This window comes from Syngnathus typhle, linkage group LG14 (genome assembly GCF_033458585.1).
Source record: "Syngnathus typhle isolate RoL2023-S1 ecotype Sweden linkage group LG14, RoL_Styp_1.0, whole genome shotgun sequence".
Lineage (NCBI taxonomy): Eukaryota > Metazoa > Chordata > Actinopteri > Syngnathiformes > Syngnathidae > Syngnathus > Syngnathus typhle.
The window spans coordinates 5,993,291-6,008,731 of NC_083751.1; the positions used below are offsets into that span (position 1 = coordinate 5,993,291).

Sequence of the window (15,441 nt, forward strand, 5' to 3'; positions counted from 1 at the left end):
GTATAAAAAAAAAATTATTGGTACAAATGGGTAACCGTTGCTATGGTAGCTGGTATGCCTTCGGTGCAATTAAGACCTGGGAAGCAATTTCATAACACACGTCCTTGCTTCTCAAATGTAAATAGGCAATTGAAGAACTTTGTGCAAAGCTCTGCATTGTCCCCGCTGAATATGTCAACTTTGATTGACTCAGTGCAGATGCTAATAACAAACAGACTGAACCCACTGAACTCTGTTTTCCCAAAACACAGAACATAAAGTTAAGCTTTTTCAAAGTCACTTTTTTACCATAAATCCAGCACAACCCTTCTAATCATTTCGAGAACAGACCAACGAGGCATACGCTGGCGTCGAAAAGACGGTAATGCCAAGCAGAAATGAGATATTAATAGAAGCACCACACAAACTTTAACCTATCCCTCAAATTGCCACACCCTCAAGGTTGGTGGCCAGATAATGAGGCTTGTGGCAATTTTCCAACCGTTAGCTGCTTGCAGTGCTTTTACGGATGACCAACAGGCACAGCCAGAGTGTTCCAATCGCATTGTGATCACAAGACATGAAGATCATAGTCGCACACAAAGCCAGTCCAAGAATGTGAACACCCCTACCGAGAAAAGCTGATACAAGGGACACCGAGTCGGAAAAGAATACTAATGAACAGCCAACACACACAAATACGGTATCGTATATTGGTAGAAACAGTTGGAACGTGCTGCCGCCTTCACCTTTCAACTATAACTACCGAGGCTTTTCCACTATATATATATCATGATTTGACCAGTGTTAGTGTGTTTACAATCTGAATGTGTATACAAACAGTACACAAGATTTAATGTACCCAATTTTATGTAGGTTCAAAATTGCACAAATGACCTAAAAGTGAAAATTTTAAATGGAAATGACGTGTATTTGTCAGGAATTTCATTTTGAGAAAGAAAATCAGATTAACATCACTGAAAAGTAAAATGTTGTATACATTTTGTTCCATTGGATGTGGGGGAAAAATGCTGCACCTTTGTATGAAAAAATAAAAAAAAGAGTCAAACATTATTAATAGAGATGCGAGCAAAAAAAACAATAATAAAATGTTAAATATTTTTGACCATGTGTGAATCAACTAAAGTAACAAACTGTTGCCAGACGGACGACTTAATAAATCACCTGGGGATAGTAGAACCTCTGACATGGATTCTGCTAAGACGTCTGCTCTCCGCATTTTCAAATTTGGCACAATGACTCAAGTTGTGCTCAAGCTGCCGGGTTTAACAAATCCAACTGTCTCGGTCTTGCAGTCTTTTAATTTAGCAGCGCTCCCATGCAACATGTTGCGCTTCACTGCTTTCACTTTTAATCCTCTTTGTTTACTTTATTTACCTCACTGGTGCCACAACATAAGCTCACTGTTTTCCTGCCCAATTCAGGCCTCAGTCTAAATCTGAACATGTGTGGGCTTTCATATTTTCAAGCGGCTTACAAAAAAAAAAATTTAAAAGGCATTTTTTTGGTGCCGTTGTGGGTGTGAACACAGCCAAATTGCTTCGTAGCCAATCGACGCTTCGATTAAACAATAGACAGACATACAGAGCCATCGTAAACACGTAGGTCAAAGGTCAAACAGAGTCCAAAATAGTTCTTTCTCCCAGCTGTTGGTCCAGTCTAATCACTGACATTAAACGAGGGCAGCAATAAGTACTGTTATTATCCGGAGCAATGAAAAGATGTCATTAACATCTGCAATGCTACACATGCAGGGTAATAACCTCCAACTACACACAAAAAGAAAATGTATGTCACTCTCGGAGTATTTTAGTTTATTTATATATATATATATATATATATATATATATATATATATATATATATATATATATATATATATATATATATATATATATATATATATATATATATATATATATATATATATATATATATATATGAGGATTTAAATAGACAACACTCTCGCAGTATTTTAGTTTTTTTATGGATTTTTGATATTTTATTCATGATTTTTATTATTTCACTAGTCTCTAGTGTTTCTCCACTGGTGACTGATGTCATTTAATAATATTCCTCAGCTCTAAAGTCTTGTGGACATGCTCGTGAGACATACTGTAAATATCCCCACATTGTTTCCACATTTATTCTAGAAAGTTTGGAAAGCAAAGTGGGTAAATCAAATTGATTCTTTTTAAGTGCTGGCAGGGAGCCCTAAATAAATCAAATTAAATCTTCGGTTGGGCAAGGATACACATCACGTTACGTTATTAGAAACTATTTGTTAGTCTGAAATCATCCTGAAAAGAAAACAGATGCACATGTTGGCTCAGGTGCAACCATTTTAACCCAAGCCGCTATGAGAATGTAAACTTGAGAGTTGGATGTTCACGGTCATAACACGTTGTGACTCACTCGGGTCTTCAGCTGCGGCGGCGGCGGCGAACATCTGACATGAACGTATCATTTTAATTATAGCAGGCAGACCAGGGGACTGTTACCTGCTCCGTGACCGAACATCTCTACAGGCCTCGTAATCATGCCATCGCCTCAATAAACCATTTGTCACATGGACTTATGTATTAAAAACTGGTGGAAAGTCTGGATAATGATTTATAATTAATACAGATAGATTTTTATCGTGGCTTTTTTATCCTTGCCAAATTACTGATCCCACCTAATAAAAGCTGTTAAATCAATAGAAGGGTTCTTTCAAGTCCAGTCAATACTTGGTAATCTCATGTATCACCATCTTCATTCATTTTGCATTAAGACCTCCCATTAAAGCTTCTGTGGACTGTGGCATCCTGAGCCTGTGGCGAGGAAGGTGGGACGGGCACCGTGGGGGTCGGGCCCACCAGAGCGAAAGCTTCAGCTTCAGTAGGGAAACGGACTGGAGGGGGGGGGGGGGGTCAATCTCTACTATTCACGTTGCGCTTTCACAGCTCCACAGGGCAGGAATACATACATACTATACGTGTGGATGTAAAGTAGATCCAATTAAGCGTACACAAAGACGGTATTGATTGAAAATAGAACATCTGCATGAGAAACTGAAACGCTAGCGACATGCTAACCTAAAAATTGTCTATAGTATTGCGCCACACACATAGGTGAGTCACTTTAGCATAGATAAAATGACACATGATAAAGAAGGTAGCAAGAAGGTTTCATACTTACTCCCATTCCTTGCGACGTGCCTGTGGAGTGCTTTGGATTTTATGAGCCTGGTGGGCCTTCACTATGTCTTTCTGCTCAATAATGCCCCCCCGGCGTCTCTTGATCACATTGGGGCTAATGGGCAGATCTCCATCAATCGCCAGCATGCTACCACCAACGTCAAGTGATGACGTCACATCCAGGGTGAGGCCAGTTCGGTTTCGGTGCTGAGGCGGGCTGTGGCCCGGCATGTGGGTGAGGTAGAGGGTGTCACGGCTGCTCGAGAGACTGTGGGGCTCAAGGAGAGAAGGGGAGCCAGAACGTAGGCTGGAACCTCCGGTTCGATGCTTCTGCCAGCTCTCATAGTCCGAGTGGTGTCTATGGTGTCTGGGCGTGCTATTGCCATACATGGGCTCCAGAGCAAGACCCAAAGTATCCTCTGGACAATGCCATCCTCTTGTGGGTCTGGGTAGGCCCAATGTATTATGGTCCCCTGTCATATTGCTGCAGGAACGAGGAGAAAAGAGGAAGAGGGGAGAGTAAATGAGCAAATACATTTTGTAGAAATACAATTGTCGTTCAAAAGCAATTTGTCGTTTTATTGTGTGTAATAGAGTCTCATATATAAAGTGTGAATTATTTAGGATCAACACCGAGCTGTGTGCCAGGAAAAGAGAACAACACAAAGCTTGCTAATAGATATAGCAATCCCTTGGTGTGGCACAAATACTGTAGCGCATGTAAGCAGTAAGCAATGAAATGAACTCAGACTGGTGCATTTTGTGTGTTCTTTATTTTATTATTATTATTATTATTTCGTGCCTTTTATGCTACATTACATTTTTCCCCATTGCAAAGGGCTCTCTTACATAAAAAATTGCATATTTCGTTTCACAAAAATCAACTCAGAAAATGTTTTAATATTGAAGTAGTATGTTGTCCTGCATATCATTAAAAATTCAGAAAAAAAAATATTAGCCCTACTCATGATGAAGTATATAACACCCGGTGTATATGCAACTAAGACATCTAGTGGTGATTGGTGATATTACAACACAAATATTGTATAGTCACAGTTTAACATCCTCAGATTCACATTTGCTGATCTATTCACCCATTTGACCCGATTTTGGGGAAATTTTCATTTCTATTTTTTAATTAACCAAGGAGTCACTCAGAGTGTGGCTGTAAGGCGCACACAGCCCACTCGCTGCCAGTTGCCCGACCCAGTGTTAGAGGTTCAGCACCCAACCATAAACATTGGAATCTCATCTGCTGATCTGAATCAAGAGGGTTCAACTGCAATTTCCTGTCACCATGGTAACACAAACTTAGTATCTAGAGTGATTGCAACATATTTAAAGCTGCCATCGCAGCCAGTTCTGTTGGGAATGGCTCACCCAGCATTTAAATCAATAGTATCATAAACCAATCTGTGAAATTTGCTATTCCAGCCACACAATCTGCTGCTGTAGTTTCTGACTGATGAAGTTCGTTACTTCTTAGGGATTCAATTTCTTGCTCTCTGATTGCAGCTAAGGACTGGATAAAATCATAACATGCACAAGGATGAATGGGATTTTTTTTTTTTTTCTTAGCCAGTGGCTCTCTCTTGGAGCAAAAAGTTTCAGACGTTGATCTTGTGAAGCCATTTTCTAAATTGTGTTTTCAAACTTGCTGGACAGTTGTGCCAACATAATCAGCTAACATGTCAGGATGCTGCATTTCAAAGCGTTTGATCACACTAAGATCTGAATTATTTCCAGTAATGCATCACTTTGCTGACAACACATATATTCAGCTTTTGTTTCCCTCTCTTCGCATAAACAATGAAAGCAATACAGTGAGCCAAGATTTTGAAATGTAATAAATATAAGAAAAATTGTGCATTTGATAGTTACGTCTGTCACACTCGAGTGTGAATGTTTATCTATATGTGCCCTGTGATTGATTGACATCCAGTCCGGACTCCAGAGTGTACCCCGCCAATTGCTCAGTCAGCAGGGACAGAGTCCAGCTCACGTGCAACCCTAATGAGGACTAGCGCTACAGAACATTGATGGAAGGATTTTCTTATTTTAATGTATTATTATTTTTGTTATTACCACTACAACCTTGAACTGAATCGCAATAGATGTACACATGCACCTAAAAAAAAAAGTGAGTAAGTAGATATCGTACTTTCTATTGAAAACTTACGTGAATTAGTATATGTCGAAGTATGATGGTTGTTGAGCGAGGACAAACATTAGATAACATCAACATTCATATCCACTCCGTTGTCATCCTTTTTTCAGCAGGCCATTAGCAGAACCGAGCCGTTACTATGATGTGCAGGATAAACATCCCCTGGTTGCCTCTGACTGCATTGTGGTTACTCTTCTTCTAACCAGAACTCAATCTCAAGTTGACAGTGGTTTGAAATAATTTCCCCTAATTAGCTTTTTATGAAGCTGGCTGCTCATTATTCACTGAGCTTTCTGCCAGCCATTACATCAAAAAATCCATTCAACAAGGCTCAATGTGTTGTCCAGTTGACAACATGACCACAACCGATTTTTTTTCTTATGGCCAGGTGGTGTCTTGCATGGTCTCTAATATGGAGTGAGGAAGATTATGTGACAGAAGAGGGACCTTTGTGCACCTGTTGTCCACAGTAGTCAACATCGGAGCCTGGTTACGCATCACATCTCATCAAATTCAAAAGCAAACCAACATGGAACCTGTTCAACCTGAAAAACGTTATGGTTTTATTTTATTCAATAAGACTGCTAAGCGACAGGTTAGCAAATATGACACAATAAAACAAAAGCGACCTCACTTGTCGACAAAGAGTGTTTTTTCAGGATGAAGAATTACGGTATGTCTCATTACTTTTGCACATAGAGTGATTTCTTTTTTTTATTCCATACAATTCTTTGTGGTAGCGTCCATTTTCTTCACGTTCCATCAACAACAACCAACTGCCGCTGAGGCTTATTAAAATTTCATGTGGCTGTTGCCGATTGCATTATAAACACCGAACGGCTTCAGATTTGATGGATCAATTGGTTTGAAGCCTGAATAACAAACCTTTGATGGGGTGCATTCAGTGCAAGTGATGCCAGACTCAAAGTTAATAATTTATTGACAATTTAAAAGATCTGTCAGTATTTATTTAAAAATGTACCTGTCAGTCGATTCATTTGTTTTGTCAACAGATGATGAAAATCGCTCTCGCTCTTGAATGGACATTGAATCAAAATCTAGCCATGAGCCTTTGCTGCTCCGGTTGAATATAAATTGTCATGAAATGTGCTAACTACGATGCTAAGTGAATTCACATGTCATAGCCGATGGTGATGATTTTCTATGGGCTACACCCATCTTATGATGAAAAGACATTTCTCAAAGAAACCCTACTGTGGCGTTGACCTTTCTGGAAAAGAAGCCGTTATGTAACACTAAGGACATGTCGTTTTGCTAATGATCAACACGACTAATAAAAGCATCACACCCGTAAAGCTCAATCACTGGAAGCCATGCTGAGGAGGGATGAAATTATTTGTTAAACTGAGCTGTTCGCTTAAATATTGGATTGATTTGACAGATTGTTGCATTTGGGTTTTAAAATATAAACAAATGGTTCACACAAAATTATGGGTGGAATATGCTAATGCTATATTTAACAGCATTGTGGAAAATTACATTAAAAGGAATTATAGCATCTCAAATTAAACATGATGGGCATAATACATTGTGCCCAAAATAATCTACACAATTCCTTTTATCAGGTTTTGTTCATCAACATTAGCTGAAATTGGAGCAGCGTTGCAAATTTGCCACCTGACGGGTCCAATGCAGCCTGCCGGATTTATTGACTCATTCATTGATTAATTTGCCCGCCCATAGCAAGCACTAATATAGCAAAGGCATACGGCATTTTTGTGGGCAGTCTAAGGCACACCTCAGATAATAAAAATGAGAGTTAAAAACAAAAGTGTAGCATTTTAATGTTAAGTAGTCCATATTCTTTGAGATAATGTTCTGTCTGACTCAGCAGTAAAAATAAAACCTTTTTGGAGTTTGCAATATCCATTTTCTATTTTTTAAAACTGACAGATGTGTGAACCATCAATTAACACAGAAAATGTGTTTTTCATTTTACCATCATTGCACTGAAATCAATTTTGCATGTCAATTAGTAGGCAGTATTAACAAGCAAGTCTATAAATTAAACGTTGCTGTTTAAAAGCATTTTTCACTTTTGTTGTTAGTATTTTTGAATTACATTTTATTTGATCTATTGTAAAGAACTTTGGGTACCAGTTGGCTATTGTAAATAAAATGTGATTGAAAAGATGAAAAAGTTTGACTTGATAATTGTAAACAAAGTCTCACTGGTGATCAATGCTGGGTGTACCCATCAACTCCATTTTCCATAATCTCTCTCACAGGTTCTTTTTTTTCTTGCTGAATAAACACTTTTACATAGCTTCATTTTTTTCCAATGAAAGTGTTAACACCCAAAGCGCAATGAAAGTGAAGATAAAAAGAGACGAATCACCCAACTAGATTGGACTGGAAAGTACTAAGCGCTAATGTGATGTATCATGTCGTCATTAAGCAGTATTGACCCAAGCAGTGGTCAGTGCACCTTCAAGTGCATAACACCAATAGATCAATTCTGGTACTCATGGTACTGCACAGTATATGTGGAGAATCTAATAGAATCAGCCAGGAATTCACCAAAAGATTGAAAAGGTTGTGCAGTGATGGAGGTGTCTTGTACTGTTGCCTCAAGCAGTCTGCCAACTTCTGCACTGATTATTCAAACTGCCTCTCCCTTTATTGCGCAGCTCCCATGGCATGAGAATATAAACTGTGCTCGCTCTAATTGAATACTGGAGCTACTAAAATACTATAATCGGAAGCAAGTTAATGAGTGTGTGGGAAGAAATACTAGAATTATGTATGCTGACAAACACATTTAGATTGTTTTTGTTTGATTTTTTTTTAGCTCTGTGCCAAATGATGTCTGCATTTTTTAATTTCTGTCCTCTAACTGGGTGTGTTTTATTCCAAAGTCACTAGTGCAATTTAATTCAAGTATTTTCCCATCATTTGGAAAAATAAATGTCAACAGTTTACCTAAACCAGATAAGGCAACATTAAAGAAGCCTGTTCGTGTTTAATAATTTACTGTTTAACAATTCAGTGTTAAAATAAATTAAAGTGACTTAATCCACCATCTCTTGCTTGGTAATAAAGCCGGTTAAAGGAATATGTTTTAATTCAAAACTCAACATTCCTCCACATATTTCCCTAATTTACATGACAATAAAGAGTATCCATATGAGGGGACGTATTTCTGCACCTTGAAGTTCTTGAATGCAACTCAACCAGCCCAATTTTGACCTCGACGTACACGAAACTTTTAACTAAAACGTCACTTAAAAATGCAACATGCACAAGATTTCTTACCTCGTCTTGTTCTTCTCCGTAAATGAATGGAAATTGTGGCAGCGGTTTGAACTGCGTCTGTCCGCCTGTAAACCAGAATGCGAAGGGGTTTGATGCGGGGGCGTAGTAGGAGGTGGCGGAGTTCAATAATGAAGCCCCTTTTATTCATTTAAAAGAAGAATCCCTGCAAAAAATATATTAAAATTTCACACATTCGTAATTCTTCTTCAAGGTCACTTGGTCAGCGATGAGCCACCTGTAAGCGCTTCCTGCCTAAATTCAGGTTTTACCTTGGGTATATTTATGGGGGTGTAGGTGGGAATCTTGTACGCACGGTGGCAGTAAACGCACGTAAATTGCTTAACTCGACTAAACTCGTTGAATATTTTTGTTTTTGTTTTAATTGACCTCAACTCAAGCTCTGTATTATTCTTGATATATCATATAAACAATCAATAATAATATTATTATTATGAGTATTACGATGATGATGATGATTGTTGTTGTTGTTATTATTATTATTATTGTGTGAAGGCGAAGGCCTTCACACATATGTTATTCTACACCATTCTCTATTATTATTATTGTGTGAAGGCGAAGGCCTTCACACTTATGTTATTCTACTCCATTCACTTTATTGTGTGAAGGCGAAGGCCTTCACACTTATGTTATTCTACTCCATTCACTTTATTATTATTATTATTATATTTTATTCTCCTCACTTTTTTGTCCCGCTTCTTCTTTCACAAAATTCACCCGATTCACTCCATTCCACTTTTCACGTATTCCAAATATTCAGGAAAGGGTGGCTTGTATTTTTCTCATTCCGAACATTTTCCGATTCCGCAAAATTCCCCAAATTCCGACAAATTTTTCCCCATTCATTCTTAATGGCACATTCGACATTTCACGTTTACGTCGTTCCAATTTGAAATTCACATCATTCAGCACATTCTAATCACATTCGGAAGGATTCTCGACATTCCCAAAATTCCCAAATTCAAAAATTTCACGTTTTCACGTTAAAAATTCCGACAAATTTTCACAAAATTTCGTTTTTCAGCTCTAACTTCTACATTTTTCAACCGATTCAACTCGTTCCAACTTTCAACTGTTCATCTTTTGCCTACCTATTCCACAACGTCCCACTTCCCAAAAACTTCACATCTTTTATTTTGAAATTCAACCAAAATTCTCTAAAATTTCGTTTTTCCACTCTAATTTCTACATTTTTCAACCGATTCAACCCATTCCAACTTTCAACTGTTCATTACTTTTCTACCGATTCCACAACTTCCCACTTACCAAAAGCTTCACATCTTTTATTTTGAAATTCACACCCAATTCCTTTTCCCTTCTCATTTCTACATTTTTCAACCGATTCAACCCATTCTAACTTTCAACTGTTCATCATTTTTCTACCTATTCCACAACTTCCCACTAACCAAAAACTTCACATCTTTTATTTTGAAATTCACACCCAATTTCCTTTTCCCTTCTCATTTCTACATTTTTCAACCGATTCAACCCATTCCAACTTTCAACTGTTCATCATTTTTCTACCTATTCCACAACTTCCCACTTACCAAAAACTTCACATCTTTTATTTTGAAATTCACACCCAATTTCCTTTTCCCTTCTCATTTCTACATTTTTCAACCGATTCAACCCATTCCAACTTTCAACTGTTCACTATTTTTCTACCGATTCCACAACTTCCCACTTACCAAAAGCTTCACGTCTTTTATTTTGAAATTCACACCCAATTCCTTTTCCCTTCTCATTTCTACATTTTTCAACCGATTCAACCCATTCCAACTTTCAACTGTTCATCATTTTTCTACCTATTCCACAACTTCCCACTTACCAAAAACTTCACATCTTTTATTTTGAAATTCACACCCAATTTCCTTTCCCCTTCTCATTTCTACATTTTTCAACCGATTCAACCCATTCCAACTTTCAACTGTTCATTATTTTTCTACCGATTCCACAACTTCCCACTTACCAAAAGCTTCACGTCTTTTATTTTGAAATTCACACCCAATTCCTTTTCCCTTCTCATTTCTACATTTTTCAACCGATTCAACCCATTCCAACTTTCAACTGTTCATCATTTTTCTACCTATTCCACAACTTCCCACTTACCAAAAACTTCACATCTTTTATTTTGAAATTCACACCCAATTTCCTTTTCCCTTCTCATTTCTACATTTTTCAACCGATTCAACCCATTCCAACTTTCAACTGTTCATCATTTTTCTACCTATTCCACAACTTCCCACTTACCAAAAACTTCACATCTTTTATTTTGAAATTCAACCAAAATTCTCTCAAATTCCGTTTTTGTACTCTAATTTCTACATTTTTCAACCGATTCAACCCATTCCAACTTTCAACTGTTCATCATTTTTCTACCTATTCCACAACTTCCCAAATACTTCACATCTTTTATTTTGAAATTCACACCCAATTCCCTTTTCCCTTCTCATTTCTACATTTTTCAACCGATTCAACCCATTCCAACTTTCAACTGTTCATCATTTTTCTACCTATTCCACAACTTCCCACTTACCAAAAACTTCACATCTTTTATTTTGAAATTCACACTCAATTCCCTTTTCCCTTCTCCTTTCTACATTTTTCAACCGATTCAACCCATTCCAACTTTCAACTGTTCATCATTTTTCTACCTATTCCACAACTTCCCACTTACCAAAAACTTCACATCTTTTATTTTGAAATTCACACCCAATTCCCTTTTCCCTTCTCATTTCTACATTTTTCAACCGATTCAACCCATTCCAACTTTCAACTGTTCATCATTTTTCGACCTATTCCACAACTTCCCAAAACCTTCACATCTTTTATTTTGAAATTCACACCCAATTCCTTTTTCCCTTCTCATTTCTACATTTTTCAACCGATTCAACCCATTCCAACTTTCAACTGTTCATCATTTTTCAACCTATTCCACAACTTCCCACTTACCAAAAACTTCACATCTTTTATTTTGAAATTCGCCACAAATTCTCCAAATATTCTACATTTCTCAAGTAATTCAACACGTTTCAACATCGTTCGGCAGCATTCCCCGAAAAAGTTATTCATACATTTCGCCTTCACACGCAATTTCTCCAGAAATTGCAAAATTCTAGTTATTATTATTGTGTGAAGGCGAAGGCCTTCACACATATGTTATTCTACTCCATTTACTTTATTATTATTATTATTCTATTTTATTCCCGCCACTTTTTTGTCCCGCTTCTTCTTCCACAAAATTCATCCGATTCACTCCATTCCACTTTTCACGTATTCCAAATATTCACGACATGAGCGCTTGTATTTTTCTCATTCCGAAAATTTTCCGATTCCGCAAAATTCCCCAAATTCCGACAAATTTTTCCCCATCCATTCTTAATGGCACATTCGACATTTCACAAAATTTCGTGTTTCACCTCTAACTTCTACATTTTTCAACCGATTCAACCCATTCCAACTTTCAACTGTTCATCTTTTGCCTACCTATTCCACAACTTCCCACTTACCAAAAATTCCAAATTTTCAAATTTGAAATTCAACCAAAATTCTCTCAAATTCCGTTATTCCGCTCTAATTTCTACATTTTTCAACCGATTCAACCCATTCCAAATGCATTCACCTTATGCTTCCCACATTCACTCCCATTCACCCCCACTTCCACTACGCTTACACATTCAACCCTTGACCCCCAATTCCAGTGTGGCGGCCATCTTGGATTGACCCTCAAGTGCCCCCAATGAACCCAAAATGAACCGGAAGTGCCCCAAATCAAACCGAAAGTGACCCCAAATAGACCGGAAGTGACCTCAGGTAAACCGGAAGTGACCCCAAATCAAACCGGAAGTGACCCCAAATGTACCGGAAGTGACCTTTTTAGACCGGAAATGACCCCTAATAAACCGGAAGTGACCTCAGACGAACCGGAAGTGACCCAAATTAAACCGGAAGTGACCCATATAAACCGGAAGTGACCCCAAATAGACCGGAAGTGACCCCAAATAGACCGGAAGTGACCTCTGGTAAACCGGAAGTGACCCCAAATCAAACCGGAAGTGACCCCAAATGTACCGGAAGTGACCTTTTTAGACCGGAAATGACCCCTGATAAACCGGAAGTGACCTCAGACGAACCGGAAGTGACCCAAATTAAACCGGAAGTGACCCAAATAAACCGGAAGTGACCCCAAGTAGACCGGAAGTGACCCAAATCAAGCCGGAAGTGACCTTATTTCAACACTAAGTGCCCCAAATAGCTACATTTGCGCTAACGTCTTCGTTTTTTGTCCGATTTAACCCGTTTCAACATTTTTACCCCAAAAGTGAACCTCCTGAGGCCGTTTTTTTTGGTTTTGTTCCAAATTTAGAAAGATTTTGGCGCAATTGCTTTTTTTTATTTTCCCATTCATTCTCTATGGGGATTCAACATTTGCTCTAACTTCTACATTTTTTAACTGATTCAACCCGTTCCAACTTTCAACTGTTCATCTTTTGCCTACCTATTCCACAACTTCCCACTTACCAACAATTCCAAATTTAAAATTCAACCAAATTCTCCAAAATTTCGTTTTTCTACTCTAACTTCTACATTTTTCTACCGATTCAACCCATTCCAACTTTCAACTGTTCATCTTTTGCCTACCTATTCCACAACTTCCCACTTACCAAATATTCCAAACTTTCAATTTTGAAATTCACCACAAATTCTCCAAATATTCTACATCTCTCAAGTAATTCAACACGTTTCAACATCGTTCGGCAGCATTCCCCGAAAAAGTTATTCATACATTTCGCCTTCACACGCAATTTCTCCAGAAATTGCAAAATTCTAGTTATTATATTTTATTCTCCTCACTTTTTTGTCCCGCTTCTTCTTTCACAAAATTCACCCGATTCACTCCATTCCACTTTTCACGTATTCCAAATATTCAGGAAAGGGTGGCTTGTATTTTTCTCATTCCGAACATTTTCCGATTCCGCAAAATTCCCCAAATTCCGACAAATTTTTCCCCATTCATTCTTAATGGCACATTCGACATTTCACGTTTACGTCGTTCCAATTTGAAATTCACATCATTCAGCACATTCTAATCACATTCGGAAGGATTCTCGACATTCCCAAAATTCCCAAATTCAAAAATTTCACGTTTTCACGTTAAAAATTCCGACAAATTTTCACAAAATTTCGTTTTTCAGCTCTAACTTCTACATTTTTCAACCGATTCAACTCGTTCCAACTTTCAACTGTTCATCTTTTGCCTACCTATTCCACAACGTCCCACTTCCCAAAAACTTCACATCTTTTATTTTGAAATTCAACCAAAATTCTCTAAAATTTCGTTTTTCCACTCTAATTTCTACATTTTTCAACCGATTCAACCCATTCCAACTTTCAACTGTTCATTACTTTTCTACCGATTCCACAACTTCCCACTTACCAAAAGCTTCACATCTTTTATTTTGAAATTCACACCCAATTCCTTTTCCCTTCTCATTTCTACATTTTTCAACCGATTCAACCCATTCTAACTTTCAACTGTTCATCATTTTTCTACCTATTCCACAACTTCCCACTAACCAAAAACTTCACATCTTTTATTTTGAAATTCACACCCAATTTCCTTTTCCCTTCTCATTTCTACATTTTTCAACCGATTCAACCCATTCCAACTTTCAACTGTTCATCATTTTTCTACCTATTCCACAACTTCCCACTTACCAAAAACTTCACATCTTTTATTTTGAAATTCAACCAAAATTCTCTCAAATTCCGTTTTTGTACTCTAATTTCTACATTTTTCAACCGATTCAACCCATTCCAACTTTCTACTGTTCATCATTTTTCTACCTATTCCACAACTTCCCAAATACTTCACATCTTTTATTTTGAAATTCACACCCAATTCCTTTTTCCCTTCTCATTTCTACATTTTTCAACCGATTCAACCCATTCCAACTTTCAACTGTTCATCATTTTTCTACCTATTCCACAACTTCCCACTTACCAAAAACTTCACATCTTTTATTTTGAAATTCACACCCAATTCCCTTTTCCCTTCTCATTTCTACATTTTTCAACCGATTCAACCCATTCCAACTTTCAACTGTTCATCATTTTTCTACCTATTCCACAACTTCCCACTTACCAAAAACTTCACATCTTTTATTTTGAAATTCACACTCAATTCCCTTTTCCCTTCTCATTTCTACATTTTTCAACCGATTCAACCCATTCCAACTTTCAACTGTTCATCATTTTTCTACCTATTCCACAACTTCCCACTTACCAAAAACTTCACATCTTTTATTTTGAAATTCACACCCAATTCCCTTTTCCCTTCTCATTTCTACATTTTTCAACCGATTCAACCCATTCCAACTTTCAACTGTTCATCATTTTTCTACCTATTCCACAACTTCCCACTTACCAAAAATTTTCACATCTTTTATTTTGAAATTCACACCCAATTCCCTTTTCCCTTCTCATTTCTACATTTTTCAACCGATTCAACCCATTCCAACTTTCAACTGTTCATCATTTTTCTACCTATTCCACAACTTCCCACTTACCAAAAACTTCACATCTTTTATTTTGAAATTCACACTCAATTCCCTTTTCCCTTCTCATTTCTACATTTTTCAACCGATTCAACCCATTCCAACTTTCAACTGTTCATCATTTTTCTACCTATTCCACAACTTCCCACTTACCAAAAACTTCACATCTTTTATTTTGAAATTCACACCCAATTCCCTTTTCCCTTCTCATTTCTACATTTTTCAACCGATTCAACCCATTCCA

At 37.5% G+C, this 15,441-nt stretch overlaps 1 protein-coding gene and 1 long non-coding RNA gene across 2 annotated transcripts in view; one reads left to right on the plus strand and one right to left on the minus strand.

Moving 5' to 3' along the window:
- The window catches only part of LOC133167148 (voltage-dependent R-type calcium channel subunit alpha-1E), a 59,836-nt gene extending 50,960 nt beyond the window's left edge, over window positions 1–8,876 (minus strand). The window contains exons 1-2 of the mRNA XM_061297735.1: window positions 8,623–8,876; window positions 3,181–3,663 (exon numbers count right to left, since the gene is read on the minus strand). Of these exons, the coding sequence (XP_061153719.1) occupies window positions 3,181–3,659 (479 nt within the window). The 5' untranslated portion in view covers window positions 3,660–3,663; window positions 8,623–8,876. The remainder of the gene's footprint in view (window positions 1–3,180; window positions 3,664–8,622) is intronic.
- Window positions 4,887–5,979, plus strand: LOC133167149 (uncharacterized). The gene is made up of 2 exons (XR_009717917.1): window positions 4,887–5,575; window positions 5,735–5,979. It is a non-coding gene; the product is annotated as an uncharacterized LOC133167149 (long non-coding RNA).
- Window positions 8,877–15,441: the final 6,565 nt, after the last annotated feature.